This window comes from Sycon ciliatum, chromosome 1 (assembly GCF_964019385.1).
Source record: "Sycon ciliatum chromosome 1, ocSycCili1.1, whole genome shotgun sequence".
In the NCBI taxonomy this organism is placed as follows: Eukaryota; Metazoa; Porifera; class Calcarea; order Leucosolenida; family Sycettidae; genus Sycon; species Sycon ciliatum.
Genome location: NC_088643.1, coordinates 91,821,265 through 91,842,564, shown reverse-complemented (window position 1 = coordinate 91,842,564; position 21,300 = coordinate 91,821,265). Strand labels below are relative to the sequence as shown.

Sequence of the window (21,300 nt, the reverse complement as noted above, 5' to 3'; positions counted from 1 at the left end):
TAGTTTGAGTACGACTCCCTGACGTTTACGTAACAGGGGTGAGGCATCCCCCAGCTTCATAACTACATGAGATTTTTGAGCAGAGACTGCTCTTTCCCTCAGTACTGCGAAATCACAACTCATTCCACTGTAGCAGTTTCAACGGCGTTTCGGTAAATGACCATCTTCAGGTTGCATTTACTGGAACGTCGTTGAAACCGATCAGTGTGCTGAGTTGTAAAGTTTCAGAGCTGAGGGAAAGAGCAGGTGTGCTCCAAAAACCTCCTGCTCTACGTTTGCAGGCAAAATAGAAATGCACACATACACAACGTACATGTATACACATGGCAATTCCAACCATCCAGTGCTGAAGAGAAGTCAATGGATTGCTAGCACAACAAGAACTTACCTCCTCGACACTAGTAGCAGCTGGTCGTGGCTGCTGCCTAACAACGTCTTGGACAAGTTGCGACAAAGAAGCATGGACGGTTTCTAGCTGGCTGACAGAAAAGCCATTTGTTGACGTGACCAAATCAGACAGTACATGATCAACGACCTCAGTACTGACAAGACATTCCGCAATGGGCACTGGGTCAGCATGCTCGGAAGCTGACATTGCATCAACACCTACACATCAACAAAGAAGGAAAAGCTAGTTGTCAGCACTACATACTGTAAGAGAAAGCACGCAAAAATTGCATTTAATAGGAAGGAAAAAGTTGGAAGCTTTTTTCTGGGCTAGTTTCGTGATGTACACCGAGGCACTGGTGCCATGACAATGTCCTGGATGTCCCGCAAAGGACTATCACCTTGCATTGCTAATCTAGCCCGTGAAGGTAATTTCCCTTTACCGCATGTCACGCACCTGAACTGTAACAGGCAATCAACATCCTTAAGAGCGCATGAAGTTTTTCCAAAGTTCCAGCCAATTGTCTGTCTTTTACAATAATAGGGAGGTTTCGCTCTACGTAATTACGTATGAAAATCCGTATGCCGTACGCGCCGGGGAGCGAGGACAACTTTCATACGTAAATCTCTCTACGGATTTCCGTAGGAAAGCTCTTTCCTACGTTGGGTCCTCCGGAGGACTTTTTGAAATATTTTTCGCATTTTCCGGATATATCTATGGCAACGTTCAAGCTGCGCGAAACACAAGATACACACACCGTACACCACGTGCAAAAATAAATGGAAACGCGATTTCGGTTCTTGGTGCATGTGGTGGGCGCATGCAGCCAACGCGTCTCCAAAGCAACAAGGGATGTTTAGCAGTCATGGAGAAATCACGTAGAGTGAAACCCAACAGCGCTGATTTTTATGTATGAAAATTACGTGCAGTTCCTACGTTATTTTCATACGTAATTCCGTAGAGCGAACCCTCCCTAATACCACTCAGGAAAGAAGTGTCCCGAAAACAATACAATGTGCAGTCGACTCCTGATATAACGAACACCATCATGCAGGAGAATCAGTTCTTTATAGCCGAAGTTCGTTATAACAGAAATGCACTTACACTATACAAGCAGCTATTCATGACTAACACGTGGCCCATGACAGTATGACTACACTTGGTTTATATGCAGCCCTCTAAGATTTGGTTCGTTATAAACGAAAAAGTGTTCGCTATGAAGGGTCAATTTTGTATGGGTTCAAACAGGGACATGGACAATGGTTCGCTTTATGCGAGTTCATTTTAAGTGGAGTCAACTGTATCACTGTACTGCCATCTAAACTCACTGTTAGCGTTAGCTGGTGATGTCGACCTACGTTGCTGCTCACATAAATCACCAGAGGGAGATATTGCACCGGTAGAAGCTGCTTTAGTAGAGGTAGCACTAGCGGAAGAGGAACGGCTCACGGAGAAGGCAAGGCGCCGACTGACCCGTCTGTCCACATCCGAAGTCTCTTGGTTGCATGACGGTTGACTCGGTGAAGCACTCAACGGACTACTACTATCACGCGGAGAGGTGATATCCATGACACCCCCACTATCATTCATGCCCTGTGACGAAGTAGATGCTTGCTTGTCACAGGATGCCGGTCGGCCGGTCTCACCTCCCAGGCCCGAATCAGCGGCGGTGTCTGCAATGTCTGGTACACTCAAACATGCACTAGGACTTGCAGCTGGAGGCCGGTGGTGATCTGTACGCCTACTACTGTCATTGGGCAGCGATGGCGACGGGCTAGGCAAAGCACACGAAGAGTCACTGTCTGACGAAGCATGGACACTTGATAGAGGAACATTGGAGTCGCTCAACCTGCTATCAGGCCGTGCAAAGTCCTCACCACTACAGCACCTAGGAGAGGGATTGTCAAAGCCATTCCCCATCGGTGAGGGTGTGTCCTTCGTCGGCGTGCTCCAGATCTTCACAATTTCCACCGGATCATCGGGTTGAATGCCATGCACACGCAAGCTGCGACGCACAGAATGCTGAGACTCCTTGCCAGAGCCGTTACTTTGCGGTGGTGCGTCTTGGTTAGCATCGGAGCGGCTGGACATGCCTGGGTGCTTCGACACATAGCCGCGCTTTCGACGCGAGCCTTCAATCTCCAAGCACCGCTGCAGAGTGCAAAGAAGAGATACAAACGTAGCAGAAGAAATACCCAGTGAGCCATTTGACAAGTGCACATCTCAGCTAGCCTAGGTAGCAACTGGTGGCTTTATCAAAGTGTAATCACTGTTGCGCATGTTGAACAACCCAGACACAAGTCTACTCAAAGAATAACGTTACCCGGGAGCAGGTCAAATGGCCACATTGGATACTTTCAAGGAATAGAAAAGCAAATATTGGTAATTTTTTTATACAGAGACCCATTTTATCAATAACCAAGACGAGAAGTGTGAAAGGTAGAGAAATAAGTACACATGGCTCAGTTCAATACTTACTTCTTCAAATTCTTTCTTCATTTCCAGATCGATGAGAGATGATGCTACGTCTCTCAAAGTGAACGCGCGATGACGCAAGGCCTTGCCTCTGGGATTTGTTCGTGGGTTGTATTCAATGCAATTGGAAGCAATCAACTCGATGTCATTCAGCCACGCTCCACCAGATGTATACTTGTGTGCATCAATGCTCTGCATCACCTGTTCTAGGTCGATGGGATCTTTGATAATTTCCAGATAATCAGGAGCCTAAAAGTCACAGGAAAATCACAAAAATGCAGAATAATTGAACGAATACACCTGCAACATGCCATAAGATAACACGCTACCCGGTTACCATGCATACTCACTGCAACAAAAAGACACTGTCTACACACACACCCACCCACCCACACCCACACACCCACCATCACCATGCACGCATACGCAGGCATGTACACTGACCTCTTCCAAATCGACGGGTTTGCAGAAGGCCTTAAACTTGCGCTCCATCACGAGCTTGGTCGTGCAGTCACGTAGGAAGATACGCAGCTCACGCAAGTGCGTCTCTTCGTCCTCCAAAAGTTGTTTTTGCTCCGCGGCTGAGAGTTGGCGAGGCTCAGGAGCAGGTGCAACCGGCAGGGTGGGCGGTGTGGCTTCACCTGTGTAAATAGACAATGGCATAGAAAATTAAGTTAATTAACACATTGTGCATGTATGGTCAACACAAACAAACTACTAATCCCTTGGCTCCTGCACATACAGATTTCGATGACTTCAATCAGACATATGTCCTTTTGTATATTTCAAAGATGCACGTACCGCTTGCTGCCCACAAAGTCTACAGCTTTCCAATGGTAATGGGCAAGGGCATTGAATTGACTGAAGGTGACGGGGATCGAGGGCATTCCTAGCGGTATAGCAACTTCAGCAGACTGTACGTGTATAACTAGGTCTTCAACTTAAACGGCTTTGGATGATTGGGGCTTCTATTCAAGTGTGGCTTTTATACAAGACTTTACGGTAGTGGAATTACAAGAGGAAGGCAGAACAGCATGCAGACATTGGTAGCTGCACATACTACAGACTCGAGAGTACAGAGGACCAAACACTCGAGAGTACAGAGGACCAAACACTAATAATGACTATGTAGCCCGGGAATATCATTAACATGATTTACTGTATTGTTCATGATAGAACTGTGCCATATACGAGAAAAATCACAGCTACACACAGCAGTATATTGTAGTACCTCTCTCTACAACGATTGGTATAGCATTCACAGAACGCTACATAGCCTTACTTGTGGATGGTGTGGTGTCACTGCGGATTTGACGCCCAAAATCACGCAAAACAAAGACATTCACACAGCAGTGTGGGCAGAGAGGTCTAAATGATTTACCTTTGCTGGACACAACAGATGAAGGCAATGGTGTTGCCAGCCATGACACCAACATGGGTTTGAAGAACACATGCCGCTCATCCGACGATGGACACGAAACCAGCCTTGCTGAACGTTGGTCGGGCGCAACCTGCAGACATGCACCGTTTGTGAAAGGTTAACGTGCAGATGAAGACAAACATCTAAGACGCAACCGTTAATCAGGCCAAAACGGCAGCTTCATAAATTGAAGTGCAACACATACGATGCAGCTAAGCTCTTATGGTTACTCTCTCACTCTCTCTCTCTCACACACACACACCCACACCCACACAGGATATCTACTTTTGAGAAAGTGAAGAACTCACCAAGAATGGAGTGTGTGCAGTGCCATTTTGCCGTCCTATGGCCATAGCGCAACTGTAACATCAACCAGAAATATGCACAAAGAGCACAATTGGCACTGGCAAGCTGCTACTGGCCTTGAGAATTTGTAATCTGACCCCCGACCTGTGGTAGCGCACTTGGGTCACAATACACAGACACTGCATGTGATGCTCCATGAAAATGGCACGGACAGTATGAACTCTACATAGGCAACCATATATACTTGTAATTTGAAGTCTACAATAGGCAGCTACACAGTAGAGGTCTTCTATAGCTCACAGAGTGCTCGGTACTCGACCGGGCAGTGCTTTCTCACACAAGAGAAGGGGGAGACAGTGTTTTTTGGTTGCTATGGATAGTACGAACTCTAAGCAGCCACGGCCAGGAGGAAAACTAGACTGACATGCAATAAAGGCATACCTGTTACGTAGGGTAGTGGATGAGTTCGAGAAGAGCTCCACAATACTGCAGTCAAGTGCATCATCAATCTCTTTCTCAACGGTACCAAGCACAAAGAGTGGCGTTGACGGTGGAATGTTACTCAGCTGTGCTTGGATTGCTGCCAATACGGTGGCAGACAGCGATGACCACCACAAGTGGAGACGAGGGAGATAGAGAACACACGGTGCTGTGCGAGCTGCCTCTCGTATCAACTGACCACACCACAATCATGTACAACAGAAATGAAAAAGAGCAGACGCACTCCATGGATAGTTGACACACGAATTAAAACTTTTAAAACCTAGTAGAGCTCCACGGCTACCAACATTCAAATACTCTCATTTCAAGCAATACAATCCGAGAATACATACATACAATTCCAAAATAGGACTAGAATACAGACGTTCCAAGTAATGGCAACAAATGCCAGTGGTACTAGACCCTACCGTTGCCCCGAACAAGAGCAAATAAGCTGCAGAGTGCAGTACAACTGTTCGGTCCTCCACCTTCTTCCATTATACGATTAGTAATATGACTACATGTATTAACCCTTTACCATCCGACCAAATTTCCCCAGCAGTCCCAAATGCAATAATTCCCACCTTATTCTGAGAATATCTTCGGTTCTAATCAACCAATTTTCACAATCTTGGGCATTCTGGAAAGCTCTCCACGAGCTGCGTACATTGAGCTCAAACAGGGCACTACCGAGATCACATATCCAGCGCCAGGGAGCTTCAAATACACCCCATCGCTGTATATACGAGGAAATTCTCCCCTCGTCAGCCATTTCTCGCTCCTTCATCGTAAACATTCCAAATGTTTTGCTTGAGTTTCTTTTCATGCTGCCCACGCGCTCGAAGCATGCCAAAGTGACTCAGCATGTCATGAGAGGGGAAAATCCCCGCTCAAGGTCAGTCACTCGGAAAGAAATTCGACTTTTGCCGTAGCTGAAATGTCGAGCAAAATATCTTTGGAATGCGACATCGCAGCTCTTTACCGATTGATGCAATGGAAAGCTGGGTTCCTCGGCTTCTTCCTAGATACTTAGTTCTTTAAATTCCGCCAAGAATCGATCGAGTTACGAATGTTTTAGTGTATGCATGTCCATCGATCTCTAGAGATCGATTCAAGTACGCATGGATGGTAAAGGGTTAATAGGTCGCGGCACTGAGTTATGTCTTGTCTCATGTCACCATCTGTGCATACGCGTGTGCTCGCGAACTGAACCATTTGAACCGTGAGCAGTACTTTGATCCATATTTGCATGCAACCTACCTTTATTCATACATGTACTGATAGTGTAGTCAGCTCTGTTGTTAGTTTTCTGTTTCGCAAGTGGAGACAAGTTTTAGTTTGTTTTTCCTCTGCTCGAATGATGTGTTTGTTCTTGCAATAAGTCCTTCCGAATAATACCCTTCTCCTTGTCTGAGTCCTGTTCCATCGTGTCTGTTGTGAGAGTCAAGTGACTTTATTAATGAGGGTTGTGACAGCCCGGACAGCACGAGATTACGAGTCCAGTGATCCGACATTCTGGTCCTTCGAGCCGGATACTGTGCGACTCGTCAGGAATGGACACATCGGAACATCAGACATCAGAAGTGGACCACGGAGCGAGCGTTGCTTCTCCTCGTGAGGAAGCTGCTGCTGCCGCCGCTGAGGACACGCTCGGAGAGTCAAGAAATTCGAGTGATGTTTCGGTTCTCGAGAAGTTCGTGATAGATCGAAGCAAATTGAAGAGCAGTTTCACAAGAGTGGCTGGCGAGTTGCAGCGGGAGTTTGCTAAAAGAGCACCAAGTCTGCGGTACCTAGCTAGAGATTTACAAAAAGCTGAGCAACTGGATCAAGAGATTCGGGAGCTGGTTACCAGACACAGGGAAATCTTGGAGTCAAGAGATGACGACCGGGAACTGCTCAAACTAGATGGTTGGGACAGGGCGTACAGGACGCAGCGATCCTTCCTCTCCGATGTAAGCTCATACGTAGAGCGTGAGGAAAGGATGCAGGCTTCAACACGTAGTCCCTCCGTTGGTGTTGGCAGAAGCAGTTCCAGGTGAAAATCGAGAGGTACCCTGGACTTGGATACCATGGAACAAATGTTGATGGTAGCAGAACGTGCGCCAGATTCTGATATCCCTGGTGCCATTGGTCACACTTCGTTGCAGACGAGCAACAAGAGTCCTGTCACTGCAAGGGCTGCTGAAGTCCATGAAAGCAGTATGGATGGCGTGCCTGCTGGCAATGCTGGTCATTCATCAAGTGGTGCTGGGCACCCAGCCATGCAGACTGTAAGTTCTAGTCTTGCTATTAGGAGTGGCAGAAGATCAATGCCTGTGCTTGGTAGGACACCCCCTTCTTTGACACCTCTACAAGTCAATAGGCCAGGTAGTGTATTGAGTACACTCACTACATTCAGTAAGTTGGCTGGTACTAGTAGAAGTCAAGCAAGTGTGACCACCAGGTCAAGGGCACCTCAACTGGCTCTGGATGTGGATAGTGGATACACAAAGTGTGAGTGCTGTGCAAGTTGCTAAACAGCATCAAGTATTAGTTTCTACTGTGAACAGTGGCAGTGTACAGTCAGTACCTGTGACCCCAGTGGCAGCTCCCTGTGCTCCACCAGTGCTAATGTCTGCACCCACAGCCACCATGCAGCTACTAACAGTGCATCAATCGGTAGCCACAGTTACGATTGATGCCACAGTTAGCAACACTGTACCTTCTCCAAGTTCTTGGTCAGCCCAGCAAGCATACACCCAGGCAATGCCACCACTGCAGCCTGCGCTGCTGCAGCAGCCACAGCCGCAGACAGCTGCACCTATTATTTCAAAACTGCCAATTTTCAACCCAGCAGCTGGACAGCTCAATCCATCGGCATCATCGTTCAAGCCCATAAGTAGGCCGGCAGTTACCCTGCCTGTAACAGCACCAGTAACTGTTCAGTCGACACAGCTTCCACAACCATCCTACAAGCCGCCCATCATGCCGGTAGTAATAGAGCAAACTGTGAAGCCCATGGAACTGCCTAAGTTTAGCGGACTGGACCAGGACTACATTCCGTGGCACCAAAGGTTCATCCGCGTCATCCATGAAAATCCCCGGTACACGAGCGGTCACAAACTCGCGAGGCTGCGTGAGGCAGTGGATGGAGGCCGTGCTGCGGAGATTGTGAGAGGGATTCTGGATGGCCCGGACGCCTACAGCCATGTATGGACCGAGCTCGATGCTTGGTATGGTGGTAGCGACAGGCTAATAGAGCACCAGATTCGGGATGTAGTGAGTCAAGCACGTATTACCAGTGACGCAGACTTGAGTGGGCTGCAACGGTACGCCATCAAGCTCCGTACCACTGTCGCCAACATCCGAGCAAGTGGTGTGAGTCCTGGAGTTGAGCTGTACATAATGGCGTCCGAGAAGGTACCCAAGCGTCTCTTGGTAAAGTATTTCGAGAGGCATGGCCAGGTCAATGACGTCTTCACGTTCTCCGCATGGCTGGTGGAGCACGTCCGCATTCTGAAGCGGGCAGCCGACAGGATTCCCACTGAGCGCCCCAAAGACATCAGCAGTCAGGCTACCAGGGAACGATCCACGGCCACGCACCGAACGTTTGTTGGGACTCATGACGCCGTCAGCAGCGGTGCCAAGGCGTCTTGCAAGAAGTGCAGTGGGCAGCACACCCTAGCCGAATGAAGCAGCTTCAAGGCATTGTCAACTAGCAAGCGTTGGGATTTGGTGAGGTTGCTCGAGCTGTGTGCATGTTGCCTGTCATCTGGGCACTGGGCCGCTAGCTGCAGCAAAGACACCTGCAGTAAGTGCAACAAGCGGGATCATGGTTTGCTGCATGCTGAGATGAAGGGCCAGACAGGTGCGAGGCGCGGGCGACCCTCGCCGGCTCAGAGGTCTGTCGCCAACCATTCCTCCTCGTCCACCACCAGCCGTACTGGCGCTGGCTCCATTGGCAACTGCTGCAGTGAACGAGAACAGCCTCAGTACGCATGGCTGTGTTACCACTGCTGCATTCATGGTGTTGCAGGCCGATGTCATCGGCGAACATGGCAAGAAGATGAAGGCCACTGTGCTGCTTGACTCCGGATCGTCTTGCAGCTACATAACAGAGGATGCAGCTCACAAGCTGGAACTTGAAGGTCCGAAGTCCAGTGTTGCCACATCATTATAGCCAAATATCAGTAGGATAAAAAATCAAAATGCATCATCCAGGGGCTTCAACCTCGGACCCTCTCCCCTATACAGCGACCTCGATACACGCACACGCGCGGCACTGATAAGAAAAAAATTTCACGTTTTGCGTGAGACTCAGGCTGAGTTTGCCGATTTTTCTCGAGACGGATGATGATTTCGTTTAGCGCCTTAGGAGAGAGCTATGGAAACACGCGTAATGAGCAGTAAAAGTCAAAAATCTGGATCATGACTTCTAAACCACGCATAAGGTCAAACTTGGACACTTTCATGGCTGTTGTCGGCAGGAGAAGGTCAATTGTCGGCAGGTCGTGACATGCCTCAAAAATCGGCAGGCTACTGACATGTCGGCAGGTGTGGCAACAAAGGAAGTCACAAGTGGAAACGGCATTAATCGGCGGCGGCAAGGTGACTGGGCTGAGACAACAGGTCAGCGTCAGCGTGTGCTGCACTGATGGTGACACTCCGAGCGTCACTGTGCTTGATGCCCGAACAAGAGCAAATAAGCTGCAGAGTGCAGTACAACAATACAACACAGTGGAGTACAGTAGGGTAGAGTAAAGTAGAGTAGAGTGCAGCAGGTCTTACCTGAGCACAAGCCTCCTCTGGACTATGCGCAGTGACCGAGTAGAGCGTGGACATGTCCAGAGTGTGCATTGGCAAACGCTCTAGAGAATGCAGAAGCGCCGGCGCAATGTGATCGCACACCCCACTGCCAGCTGGTCCATACAGCAGCAGCCGCGGTCGGTGTGGCAAGGAAAACGCCGGCAAACAGTGGGTCACAGCACTGGCAGATGACGCAGCACCTGCACTACTGCTACACATGCCATTGCTGTCTCTGTGCATCGGAATACCAGACAGTGAACTGAAAGCAGAGTCCAAGCGCACAGGACCGCCGATACGCTGGCCATTGACTGATGGTGCCTCTGCAAACCATCAAAGCAAAGACATAACAGAATGTCATGAGCCATCATCAATGGAATTCTTGTAAAATACAGAGGATTACTGTAAGACATGCACCAAATTTGAAATTCGAATGGCCAAACGCTGCAGGAAAGTGTACTTTGTATGCCAGGTACTTCTTATGAAGTTATCCCAACAATGGGCCAACATATTTCAGTATCAGTCAGTTCACCTTTGCACCAGACAATACCTACATCAAGCAAGAGTATGCCTTACCCAAGTACATACCAAGTGAGTTTCAATGTATCAGGCGTTGCAGTCACAACGAAATGTATTGTTACACAATAGCAAAGAGGTGCCACTGAATTTACTTACTCATTACAATTCACGTCTTACAGTAGAGCAAACAAGGTCAGCAGCAGTGTTTGACCATTAGAATTTCAAAGTCAAAACAGTCTGCCACGACACCACCATTCCTTGTTGGGGGACCATATACAATCATCACAACACCAACAGCAAGAGATTCCAGAATAATGAAGAGTGCAGTGTTCGTGTCGAGAGTAAAAAATCACGGCTCGCGTTACACTCAGTTAGACTGAGCTTTCCGCATGCGTGGGATAAGAGGTAGAGTGAGGTGACTAGGATTAAGAGTATGAGCAGAAGGTGGACTCAGAAAAAGACGCAAGAAGAGACTAACCTTTACACGAGGGGAACACCTGCTCGGCAAGTCGCTTCGCCTGTACGAGAGCGGCATCCAGAAGAGGTGCAACATGTGCTTTGAGTGGCCATGATGGGCTGGCGTGCGAGCGGACAGTAGTAGGCACCACAACGTGCAGTGCTGACGCAAAGTCACCTGGCCCTATTTTGATCTTTGACATGTCCAACAGCAACTTGTCACGGGCAGAGTAAATCTAAAACAAAAAAACAAAAAAAAACAAAACAAAGAGCCAGCAGCAAATATAACCACGTGATACCATACACCAAACGCCACAAATTAGACTGCAACCTGAACATTGTCCTCTCTGGCGAGACCATCATACCGGTAGTATACAGTGAAGTTGGTTTCAAAAAAGCCTGATGTTATTCCTGTACAAGTCAATGTGATGCTAGACCTCAAGCCAGGGCTTTCTGTACATTACGCCAACACCCGACAGGTGTGACCCATCTTGAAATCAGGTGTGTATTCAAAACAGGCTTCCAGATGAGACAGATTTGTTTACAAGAGTAAACACACACACACACACACACACACACACACACACACACACACACACACACACACACACACACACACACACACACAAACACACTTACTTGAGGATAGGTGCGGCGCAAAGCACACAGTGCTACCTCCGAGCAGAGAGCCTTGACATCAGCACCGCAGTAACCAACAGTACGATCAGCAAGGGCGGAGACAAACTCATCCGACAGCGGCGGGTCCCATGCCTTGGTGTGGATTTTGAGAATGTGACGGCGTGACTAAACCACACAGTAGGTGCATTATAATACACACGCACACACAACAATATTTCATAGGACACCATGACACCGGACCACTCTACATCAACAGAAGCAGAAGTCAAGGTGACGTGCAATACCAACACTGTCAAATTCGACATCCACTGGCAACCCACTGCATGGGTTAGACCATTCAACTCAGCCACTGCCCTGCACACACTGAACATGATGACAACTACATGTTGTAGCACATGTACAATGAAGTGACAAGTCATGCTTAAAGCAGCTGTATACAGATAAACACATACCTCTCGATCAGGCAGGGGGAAACGGAATTCGCGATCAAACCGCCCGGGTCTTCTCAACGCAGGATCGATGGAGTCAATTCGATTGGTGGCACCAATGATGACCACCTCACCGCGACTATCCAAGCCATCCATCAGGGCCAGCAGTGTGCTGACAATAGATGAATGGATTTGGTCTTGACGTGTACTCCGCACCGGCGCCAGACCATCGATTTCATCAAAAAAGATGATGGACGGACGCATGTTGTATGCCTACGGAGCAAGGGAGAACCAGACACCAGATGAGGAAAAGATATAATAAATGTTTTCTCTTGTCAATATTCAAAACATAAACACAGCATAGCACTATGACATGATGTGAGTAAGTAAACTTCTAGAATTTAAAAAAATTGAGGGTCATCCCATCATAAGTACATTAGCGATATCATTCCGATATGTATAAGCCATCAACACCAATACTCCTCCTAACCTGGTCAAAAAGTAGACGTAGCTGACGCTCTGATTCTCCCACCCATTTGCTTAAGCAGTCGGCACCCTTTCGCATGAAGAAAGCAACACGTTGCTGACCGCTGGCTAAGGTGCCACATTCATTGGCCAGAGCACGTGCAACAAGAGTCTTGCCGGTGCCAGGCGGGCCATGAAACAACACACCTCGCGGTGGCTGAATACCAAACTGATTGAAGACCTGGCACACAGTCACACATCAACAGACAGAATACGTTCGCATGCTAAGCACAACATGTCAAACTTTTTTCTTGACTACTTGAGAACGGGTTACTTCACAAAAGGAATTGTGTGAAACCATGAAGTAAGAACCAAAGCAAAAGGGCAACCCAAATTTGGCAATAAATAGAACACTTGACCGAAGTGTAAGATTGACACAAAGGCTTGATGAGAAACCGTTACCCAAATGGCCTACTGGTGTGCAAAGGCGAAGGCACGTCTCTGCCCAAGTCATTTCATGAGGATCGACAACCTCAATTCTACCTTACAGGCAGAACACACGTCAACATGACCCAGACCTACTAATCTGCACAGCAAACTACACGCCTTTGTATGATATCAAGTTACATCCACGCACTAATGTAACACTGGTATGCTATTCTTTATACCTGCTGCCCTGGCAAGCAATCAAGATAGCACTCACAATGTCAGTTCCGCCACTAACACAAACCACCTACCTCCGGATAGAGCAGGGGAAAGACAACCATCTCCTTGAGGGCGCTGACTTGATCACCGAGACCGCCGACAGACTCAAACGACACCGACCGGTCAATGCTCATTGGGTCAATGTCAGCCAGACTAGCGCCAATGCGCATGCGGTCACGCGTAACAGTATGGGTGTGCAAATCCTGTTCGCTGAAGTTCATCGGCAAACAGCGGTCGCGTGCCTTTCTCATACTTCGCGACTGCAATGTAAACATCAAACAACCAGTACAATTGAATACCATTCAGATGAACGTTTTAAAGTCTGTGTTCACACTCCAGTATACATAGTCACCCGGTGTATGATCATACCCACACAGCCACAATAAGAGAATGCCGACTCGAAATAGCAAATATACAGGTGGAATCCTGAATATCCCCCCCCCCCCCCCAAATACAGCGGGGAAAGGGCTTCTAATAAATTATTAGTAATTATCCATTATTCTAAGCTTCCAAACATGTACTTGTACCCAGAGCACATAATGCAAGTCATAATGCTAGCACTGTCACGCAGAGCTACAGGCTATGCACCTTTAGACACAGATTTCTAGGACACTGAAATGGCCAATACAGCCGGCTCCTGAAAACAGAACTGACCAGTACAGTGTACAGTGAACTTCGAATTACACCTTGCTAACTTCAAATTATTAGCAGGAATCCCACACATTTTCTATTTGGTGGTACTTCTAAATTCTAATTGAGCGTGCATGCCCAGTTCGAGCTTTGAACCAGGGAGTAGTAAAATACAGGGAGGTGACACGCCACTAATCGTGATTTTTGATGGGTGCCTCGCGCTTGTTTTTTTTCTTTCGCAAAAAAAGATGATCTGCTGAATCAATCTTGAGTATTTGTCGAAGAACTAATTCCGTGAAAAGGTCTATCCATCTCATGGAACAGCATTTGTTTTGCTCTTGTGATACATCTGTGTCATCGTCATATGGAAAGGTACCACCCTTCCGAAAATCGTCCCGATCGACGGCATGGAGCAATAGAAGGAAGGTGATATCCTTGAGAACAATACGTGTACGATTGGAGATGAAAAGCGAGTGCACAGATTTCGAAGTCGAAAAAATCTCTAGGACACCACACGATCGCCCCTAATTTCTCCTCAGTTGTGATCAACCAGTACTTCTCTACCTTCTTTGTGATGATGAGCATTTCATATTATGGTATGCTAGAGATTCGGGAGTTCACTTTTCGGAATGAAATGTTCCTAAGTTTGTCAAGGATTGAAATGCGGGCTACGTCGTCGTAAACAGCTTGTATCGACACAGGAAAAATCTACGGCACACAGGGATATCTCGCAAAGTGATACCACTCTTGCTGGACTTCTATCCTGACATAGTGGTAGTTTGGTCGACTACCAAACTTTGTGAAGGCAGACAATTGTTGGAAATTCTCAGCGCTGAGTTTCTACGGGCTGCAGTAGGAGTCTCTTTGGCGGTAGGTATTTTACTACTCCCTGATCGAGAGAATCCTGATCCGCGCGCGTGTCTACACACTTCGGTACCCATAGTACCCCAATCTCACCCGCCGGGTGAAAACGGTGCTGAGGCAATCGTCAAACTGGCCGTACATGCTCGTGTCACCTCCCTGTATTTTTCTACTCCCTGGTTTGAACTGTCAGGCAGTAGTGAGGTTCTGCTCTACGTTTCGGGAACATGATGCAAAGAATCACGCGAACTCTCTTCGCGTTCCCGTAACGTAAAGAAATCCAGTTCTGCTCTACGTTTCACGTAGAGAAGTCATGCGGGATGTGCACTGGGATTTTCCCCTTCTATATTTGGCAGTTTTCTGCCTGCACTCGAATGTTACCCAGCAGATCCGTACGCATTTTCTTTGCGTGTGCCACAACGTAGAGAACCTCATCTCCGCGTAGAAATCTGGACCCAAAGCACGCGAAGCCGTAGACTCTAACCCAGGCACCTGCTCTCTACGTTTCACGTATAGCAGAACCTCTCTATTAGCTATTTGGGAGTCACAAACTCAATAATGAAAAGTACAAGACATGCGCACAACAAAACTAGGCTCTACCAAAACTTGAAAACAAAAGGAAACCACCACTCTGCATGCATTTTCCTAAAACTACATGTCCAACTTCTGCACAAGACCCGCATGAGGAGCAGATACATTCCTTATACCTACATACATTTGAGTGACGATGCATTTTCTGAAGCAGTATCTAAACAAACAGACATCTAGCTCTGTCAAAACTGAGATAGAAGTAGAGGCGAACAAACACATAGGCTATACTCAGATGTGGCATTACCTTTCGTCGTTCAAACTTGCCCTCATCACCACTGCTGCTGCCAGAGGTGCTGGTGCTAGAGCTGTTGTTATGAGCGCGCTGGTGTCGCCTTGAGCTAGACAATTTCTTAGCTGGTGACCTGATGGATAGGCTGCCACTCGAGTAATGTCGCCGATGCCGAGCAGGAGAATTATGACCGAAGCGCGGCTCACGGTGACCACGCTTCATGTGCACAACAGGCGGAGGGGCTTGATACCGGTCAACAGTAGGCTTCTTCTTACGCAGAAAGTAGGAGCGCTGAGGTGGCAGATCCTCTTCGCCTTCTCCCTCTTCCTCCTCCTCTTCTGCTTCGCCGTCTTCTTCCATCTCTTCCTGCTCGCCATGTCCATGACTGTGGCGTGGCACTTTGATAGTCCGTGGCCGCAGACCTGGTCTCCTTACTTCTACTTCCACCAGTTCCATCTCTGAACTCTCGTTGTCCTCTTCTTCCTCCTCCTCCTCTTCTCCTTCTCCCTCCTCCTCTTCTTCGCCATCTTCACCATCATTCTCCTCTTCATGCTTGACTCGGGGTCTACGGCTGCACTCCCTCTTGTCCAAATCGTCGCAGTGATCAGCCTTGACCGATTCTCGGCTAATAACTGACATGTTGAGAGAATCAAAATGAGTGTGCCGTTGTCGCTGACTGCGCCGTACACACTCCTCAACCTCCTCGTCTTCATCATCCCCTTCTGGATCTTCAAGTTCAACATGTTTGTTATGGCGACGAGATGAACGGGAGTGTCTGAGCTGCCGGGAAGATGCCGGTGACCCGTAGTGTTCGTTATGCCGTGAACCACGGCTAGCTAGAGAGTGAGACGGATGAGAACTGCGCCTAGCCTGACAGTATTGCGGTTGCCCAAGAAAATCATCATCACCACCACTGTCCAGCTCTGGGGAGAAAAGAAACAAAACACAGACGTACAGATATCTCAGACCTGCCCATCGCAGAAGCGATGATAGCGAACAGCTATGTTAGACATAGCAACTTGTGCTGGGAATACACCATTCAATAGCTTGCAAGGCTGATGAATTGACCGCCATACAGACACAGACACACAGACATACACTACTACTACTACTACTACTACTACTACTACTACTACTACTACGTACAACTGCCACAAAATGGCCGCGTCGCTCCCAGAAGCGGAGACAACAGCGAGAAAGGAAAAGAAACAAGGAGAGTAATTGAGGTGAAAGGGGACTGTTCTACACACACACACACACACACACACACACACACACACACACACACACACACACACACACACACACACACACACACACACACACACACACACACACACACACACACACACACACACACACACACACACACACACACACACACACACACACACACACACACACACACACACACACACACACACACACACACACACACACACACACACACACACACACACACACACACACACACACACACACACACACACACACACACACACACACACACACACACACACACACACACACACACACACACACACACACACACACACACACACACACACACAAAAGCAGGTGGCTATTTATACACAAACAAATTTATAGGGTATAATAGTTAGACCGACAGGTTATAGTCTTCAACCAAAGGCCAACCTTCAATGAGATTGCAGCACTATGCAGTAATTTATGTCAGGTAGCACTAGCTCAAACCAGAAATGACCACTTGCCATACCTGCGTCGAATAATGCTGAACCTCCTTCACCCTGAGATTTTTCATATTCTCGTTGAGTTTCCAATAAAATTTTCCTGCAGTGAACAGAAGACAGCAGACAGCCACAATCAATTACCAGCATACAGTATACTGGTATGTACGATGATGAATATTATGAATATTGGGGACAGGAAAGTCATTCTGCACCTCTCCACCCTACCAAATCGTTTTGCTCTGTCCACAGTGTTGAGTGCACGTTTGGTTCTTTTCGTAGCTTTATTAGACTTTAATACAGTGAAACTTGTCTAAGGCGACCACACAAGGGACGAGAAAAAGTGGTTACCTTGGCCAGGTGATCTTCTTATCCAGGTTCAGTTCATGTGACTATATTCACAATACCATAGTGTCTTGCATTAAAGGGGAACTGTCACCAAAAATTTTCTTTGTCTTATCTTGTAGTTCTTTGGCTCCTGATCACGATGGTGTTATTCGTTTTTCTCTGCGATGACTGGAAGTGGGTGAAAACTTGAAATGAAGGTACCCAAAATTGTCCCGAAGTACCGAGTGACGTCACGCCGGACTTGACCTCCACGCGTACTTTCATCGTCAAAAACGAAGTCCAGCCCGTGTGCTCGTCGATCGAGCCAACTGTTCGATGTACGGTGCACGCTTGCCTTCTGAACTCGGACATGTCGACACTCGATGTGTACTTTGTACACAATGAGAACGCCAAAAAGGGACAAAAAAATAAACAAAAGTCGACTGCAGTTTGTCGCACTGGTACTTCCTCCACGAAGCTCCAGCTCTTTGTTTTATTTGTGATTACGAAGGAGTGGAAGGATGTTTGTTTGCTGTTAGTGTGACACACATACCTCATACTTGAAAATTATGTCGTTGTATCGAAGGTGGCGATGTTGCCCACCCGGCTCTGAAATGAAAGACGTCGGAGTTCGTCATCTGCATCTTGAGCAACATCGCCAGATGAATCGCCTTCACGTAACTACATTGCGTTCCTTTGGGGCTCGGGTTGGTGGTGTTATCGCCGGCCGGAGGAGTACTGTTTTCTGCACACGCACTCATCATCGTGTTGTTCCTCACACGAAAAGTTCAAAACAACGGCGTACTTCCGTGCTCACAAAATAAAACTTAGATCCTCGGCCTCGCGGAAGAAGTCAAAAGGTGAAAGCTCAGCTGCTTTTTATTTTGATTTGGCTGTGTAGCTGCACGTGGGTCTCTGCCTCTTTGGCATTCTCCTTCGGCTTCGGTACGACGTACCCATCGATCCATCTGTGTTACAGTTCAAAAGGCACACGTGCACCGTACATTGGAACAGCGAGCTCAATCGACGAGCACGCGGGCTGGACTTCGTTTTTGACGACGAATGTACGCGTGGAGGTCAAGTCCGGCGTGACGTCACTCGGTACTTCGGGACAATTTTGGGCACCTTCTTTTCAAGTTTTCACCCACTTCCAGCCATCGCAGAGAAAAACGGATAACACCATCGTGATCAGGAGCCAAAGAACTACAAGATAAGACAAAGAAATTTTTTGGTGACAGTTCCCCTTTAACGCCTATCTCGTTTAGAAGCCTGTTTTGAATAGAAGCCTGATTTCAGTATACACTGCCAACGCATAAGCCTGGTTTTAGTGTTGACACACATAGAAATACCTGGTTTGAATAGAAGCCTGATGTGAATATAAGCCTAGCCCTGACATCGGCTTCTACAGGAATAAATAAAAAAATAAAATTTCATGGTTCGCGTGAGACTCGGCTGGAAGCCGAGTTTTCCGCATCCGCCGTGGGAACGCCACCACCCTCTAGGATCAAGGAATACGCCCGGCTTTTTACGGTATACATGTGACAGATCATTTTGATCAGCGTATCACACTGGCAGTGTTGCCACATCATTATAGCCAAATATCAGTAGGATAAAAAATCAAAATGCATCATCCAGGGGCTTCAACCTCGGACCCTCTCCCCTATACAGCGACCTCGATACACGCACACGCGCGGCACTGATAAGAAAAAAATTTCACGTTTTGCGTGAGACTCAGGCTGAGTTTGCCGATTTTTCTCGAGACGGATGATGATTTCGTTTAGCGCCTTAGGAGAGAGCTATGGAAACACGCGTAATGAGCAGTAAAAGTCAAAAATCTGGATCATGACTTCTAAACCACGCATAAGGTCAAACTTGGACACTTTCATGGCTGTTGTCGGCAGGAGAAGGTCAATTGTCGGCAGGTCGTGACATGCCTCAAAAATCGGCAGGCTACTGACATGTCGGCAGGTGTGGCAACAAAGCACTGGACACACCTATGCACGACGCATGTGCCTGGGGCCGTGGGGGCCTCAGACTTGTCAAGTGTTGTGCATGCACCATGTACATGTACATCTACACTTTCTGCGCTGATGTGTAGATCTACCAGGGTCCATGTGTGGTGCACAGTCAGTGCAATGCGTAGATCTACATGTACATGTAGCAGTGTTCAACGCAGTCGCGGGTCACGGGGTGGTCGTCGGTCACGTTGAGCGAGTGGTCGCCTTATCTGAGCTGTTTTGAATGTGAATGCGTCCGTGACAAGGAAAAGTGGTCGCCATGGTCGAGTGGTCGCCATGTCTGAGTGGTCGCCATTACAAGTTTTACTGTATTCTGATGATCGTTTTCTGTGTGGTCTCGTTGACGTAGCCAAAGATATTTGCGTGTTTCGGAGAGTCTACTAGTATCTACATCTTCACCACTAAACCGCTCCTGTGCAAGCTGTAGAAAATGTTGTTCACACTGAAATTGTTTGAAAATTTAGATCAGTAGTCCTTACTTTCATGTTTAGATCAGTAGTCCTTACTTTCATGTTTGCACGGTTACTTTTTGTTGTAAATTTACCTCATTTCTTGTCACCTGGTTCCGATTGGTGTTATGTCTCTCACCTTTCATTGTTCGAGCTGATTATGTATAATTTACTATTCTGCAGTGCGCCAAATTAGGCCAAGCCAAAGAATACACTTGATGATCGTCCTTTTCTCAGAAAAAAATGAGGAGGGCGGGTAGGTTTTATTATTATTATTATTTTATGCATCATCATGCTTGATCAATGAGGGTGTGTTAGTTGGTACGATCTAGAACAGGATCGAACAGCTAGTGCACAACATGGAGCAGCCTCATGCCAACCAAACGGTACTCCAGAAACAGAGAACATTTCTGTGAAAAGTGTGCCAAACTTGGATGTATTCTTCAAAAATGTGTACAGGTTTGGGACCAAAATCAATGTTCCCGTCAGGTTTCACTGTGAAAAAGAAACTCTCCGTACGTACAGACTGGACCTCTGAAAATAAATAAAATTTCCCGGACGCCCCCAAATTTGGAGCGGGCGGGACGATCATCAAGTATATTCTCTGGCCTGGCCTTATATTGAGTTCTTGGATCGAGCTTTATTAGAATCCATGATGTAATAAAGGACATTGTCATGTTACAGCATGTAGCAAGCTAGCAGCACAGGGAATGCACTTCAGTTTCATCAACTGTCAAACATGACGCAACATGACGTCATGCTAGTACACATACATGCAATTGTTTTTACAGATTTGGAAACATAGCATGCACGATATGACTTTGGTGCACTGACGTACCTGGTAGATCGCCGAGGGCCATACATGAAAGGATCTTCTTCGTTGGTCTCGTCAACATGACGTCTCCTCTTTGGAGCTGGCCCATCGTTGGTTGACTTCTTGGACTAAAGATATAAACCAACAAGAAATAGGCACCATTCTCAAGCAAGATGGGTCACAATACTCGACCTCAAAATCACCAAGTCTGCTTACATCTTCTTGCTGCCGACTATGTTGGCGTTTTCCACGAGCCATGTCTGCTTCGTCCGTCTCGTTCAAAGCTTCGTCACTTTCGTAATCACCTCTAGATCTAGTCCTCTTTCGTACCATCGTCATACTGAATGATTATTTGCAATGTCAGGACTATAAATGGGTAGTTTGCTCGATCTAGCTCACTACTTAGCTATAAGCTGATGCCCCGTCGCTTCAAGTAAGTTCGTTGCGAATCCAGCCACGGGCTCCGCATGGCCCTCCCGGTGTGCTACAACTGTACAAGGAGTTGTAAAACAAGCACTACAACGGATTACTCCGCAAGAACGTGGGACTTCGGTAAGCACCTTTCTGTTTATTTTAGTTCAGTCTTCGCTTCATTTCAACAAAGCCGGTCTC

The 21,300-nt window shown here is 47.4% G+C and overlaps 1 protein-coding gene across 1 annotated transcript in view; it reads right to left on the bottom strand.

Moving 5' to 3' along the window:
* Positions 1-21,300, bottom strand: part of LOC135806467 (ATPase family AAA domain-containing protein 2-like) — a 24,369-nt gene extending 3,069 nt beyond the window's left edge. The window contains exons 1-17 of the mRNA XM_065320657.1: positions 20,905-21,300; positions 20,713-20,816; positions 17,110-17,183; positions 15,390-16,297; positions 13,096-13,323; positions 12,384-12,599; positions 11,918-12,166; positions 11,466-11,630; positions 10,849-11,062; positions 9,837-10,174; positions 5,031-5,263; positions 4,592-4,643; positions 4,245-4,374; positions 3,308-3,504; positions 2,867-3,112; positions 1,717-2,539; positions 389-606 (exon numbers count right to left, since the gene is read on the bottom strand). Coding sequence (XP_065176729.1) covers positions 389-606; positions 1,717-2,539; positions 2,867-3,112; positions 3,308-3,504; positions 4,245-4,374; positions 4,592-4,643; positions 5,031-5,263; positions 9,837-10,174; positions 10,849-11,062; positions 11,466-11,630; positions 11,918-12,166; positions 12,384-12,599; positions 13,096-13,323; positions 15,390-16,297; positions 17,110-17,183; positions 20,713-20,816; positions 20,905-21,027 — 4,518 coding nt within the window. The 5' untranslated portion in view covers positions 21,028-21,300. The remainder of the gene's footprint in view (positions 1-388; positions 607-1,716; positions 2,540-2,866; positions 3,113-3,307; positions 3,505-4,244; positions 4,375-4,591; positions 4,644-5,030; positions 5,264-9,836; positions 10,175-10,848; positions 11,063-11,465; positions 11,631-11,917; positions 12,167-12,383; positions 12,600-13,095; positions 13,324-15,389; positions 16,298-17,109; positions 17,184-20,712; positions 20,817-20,904) is intronic.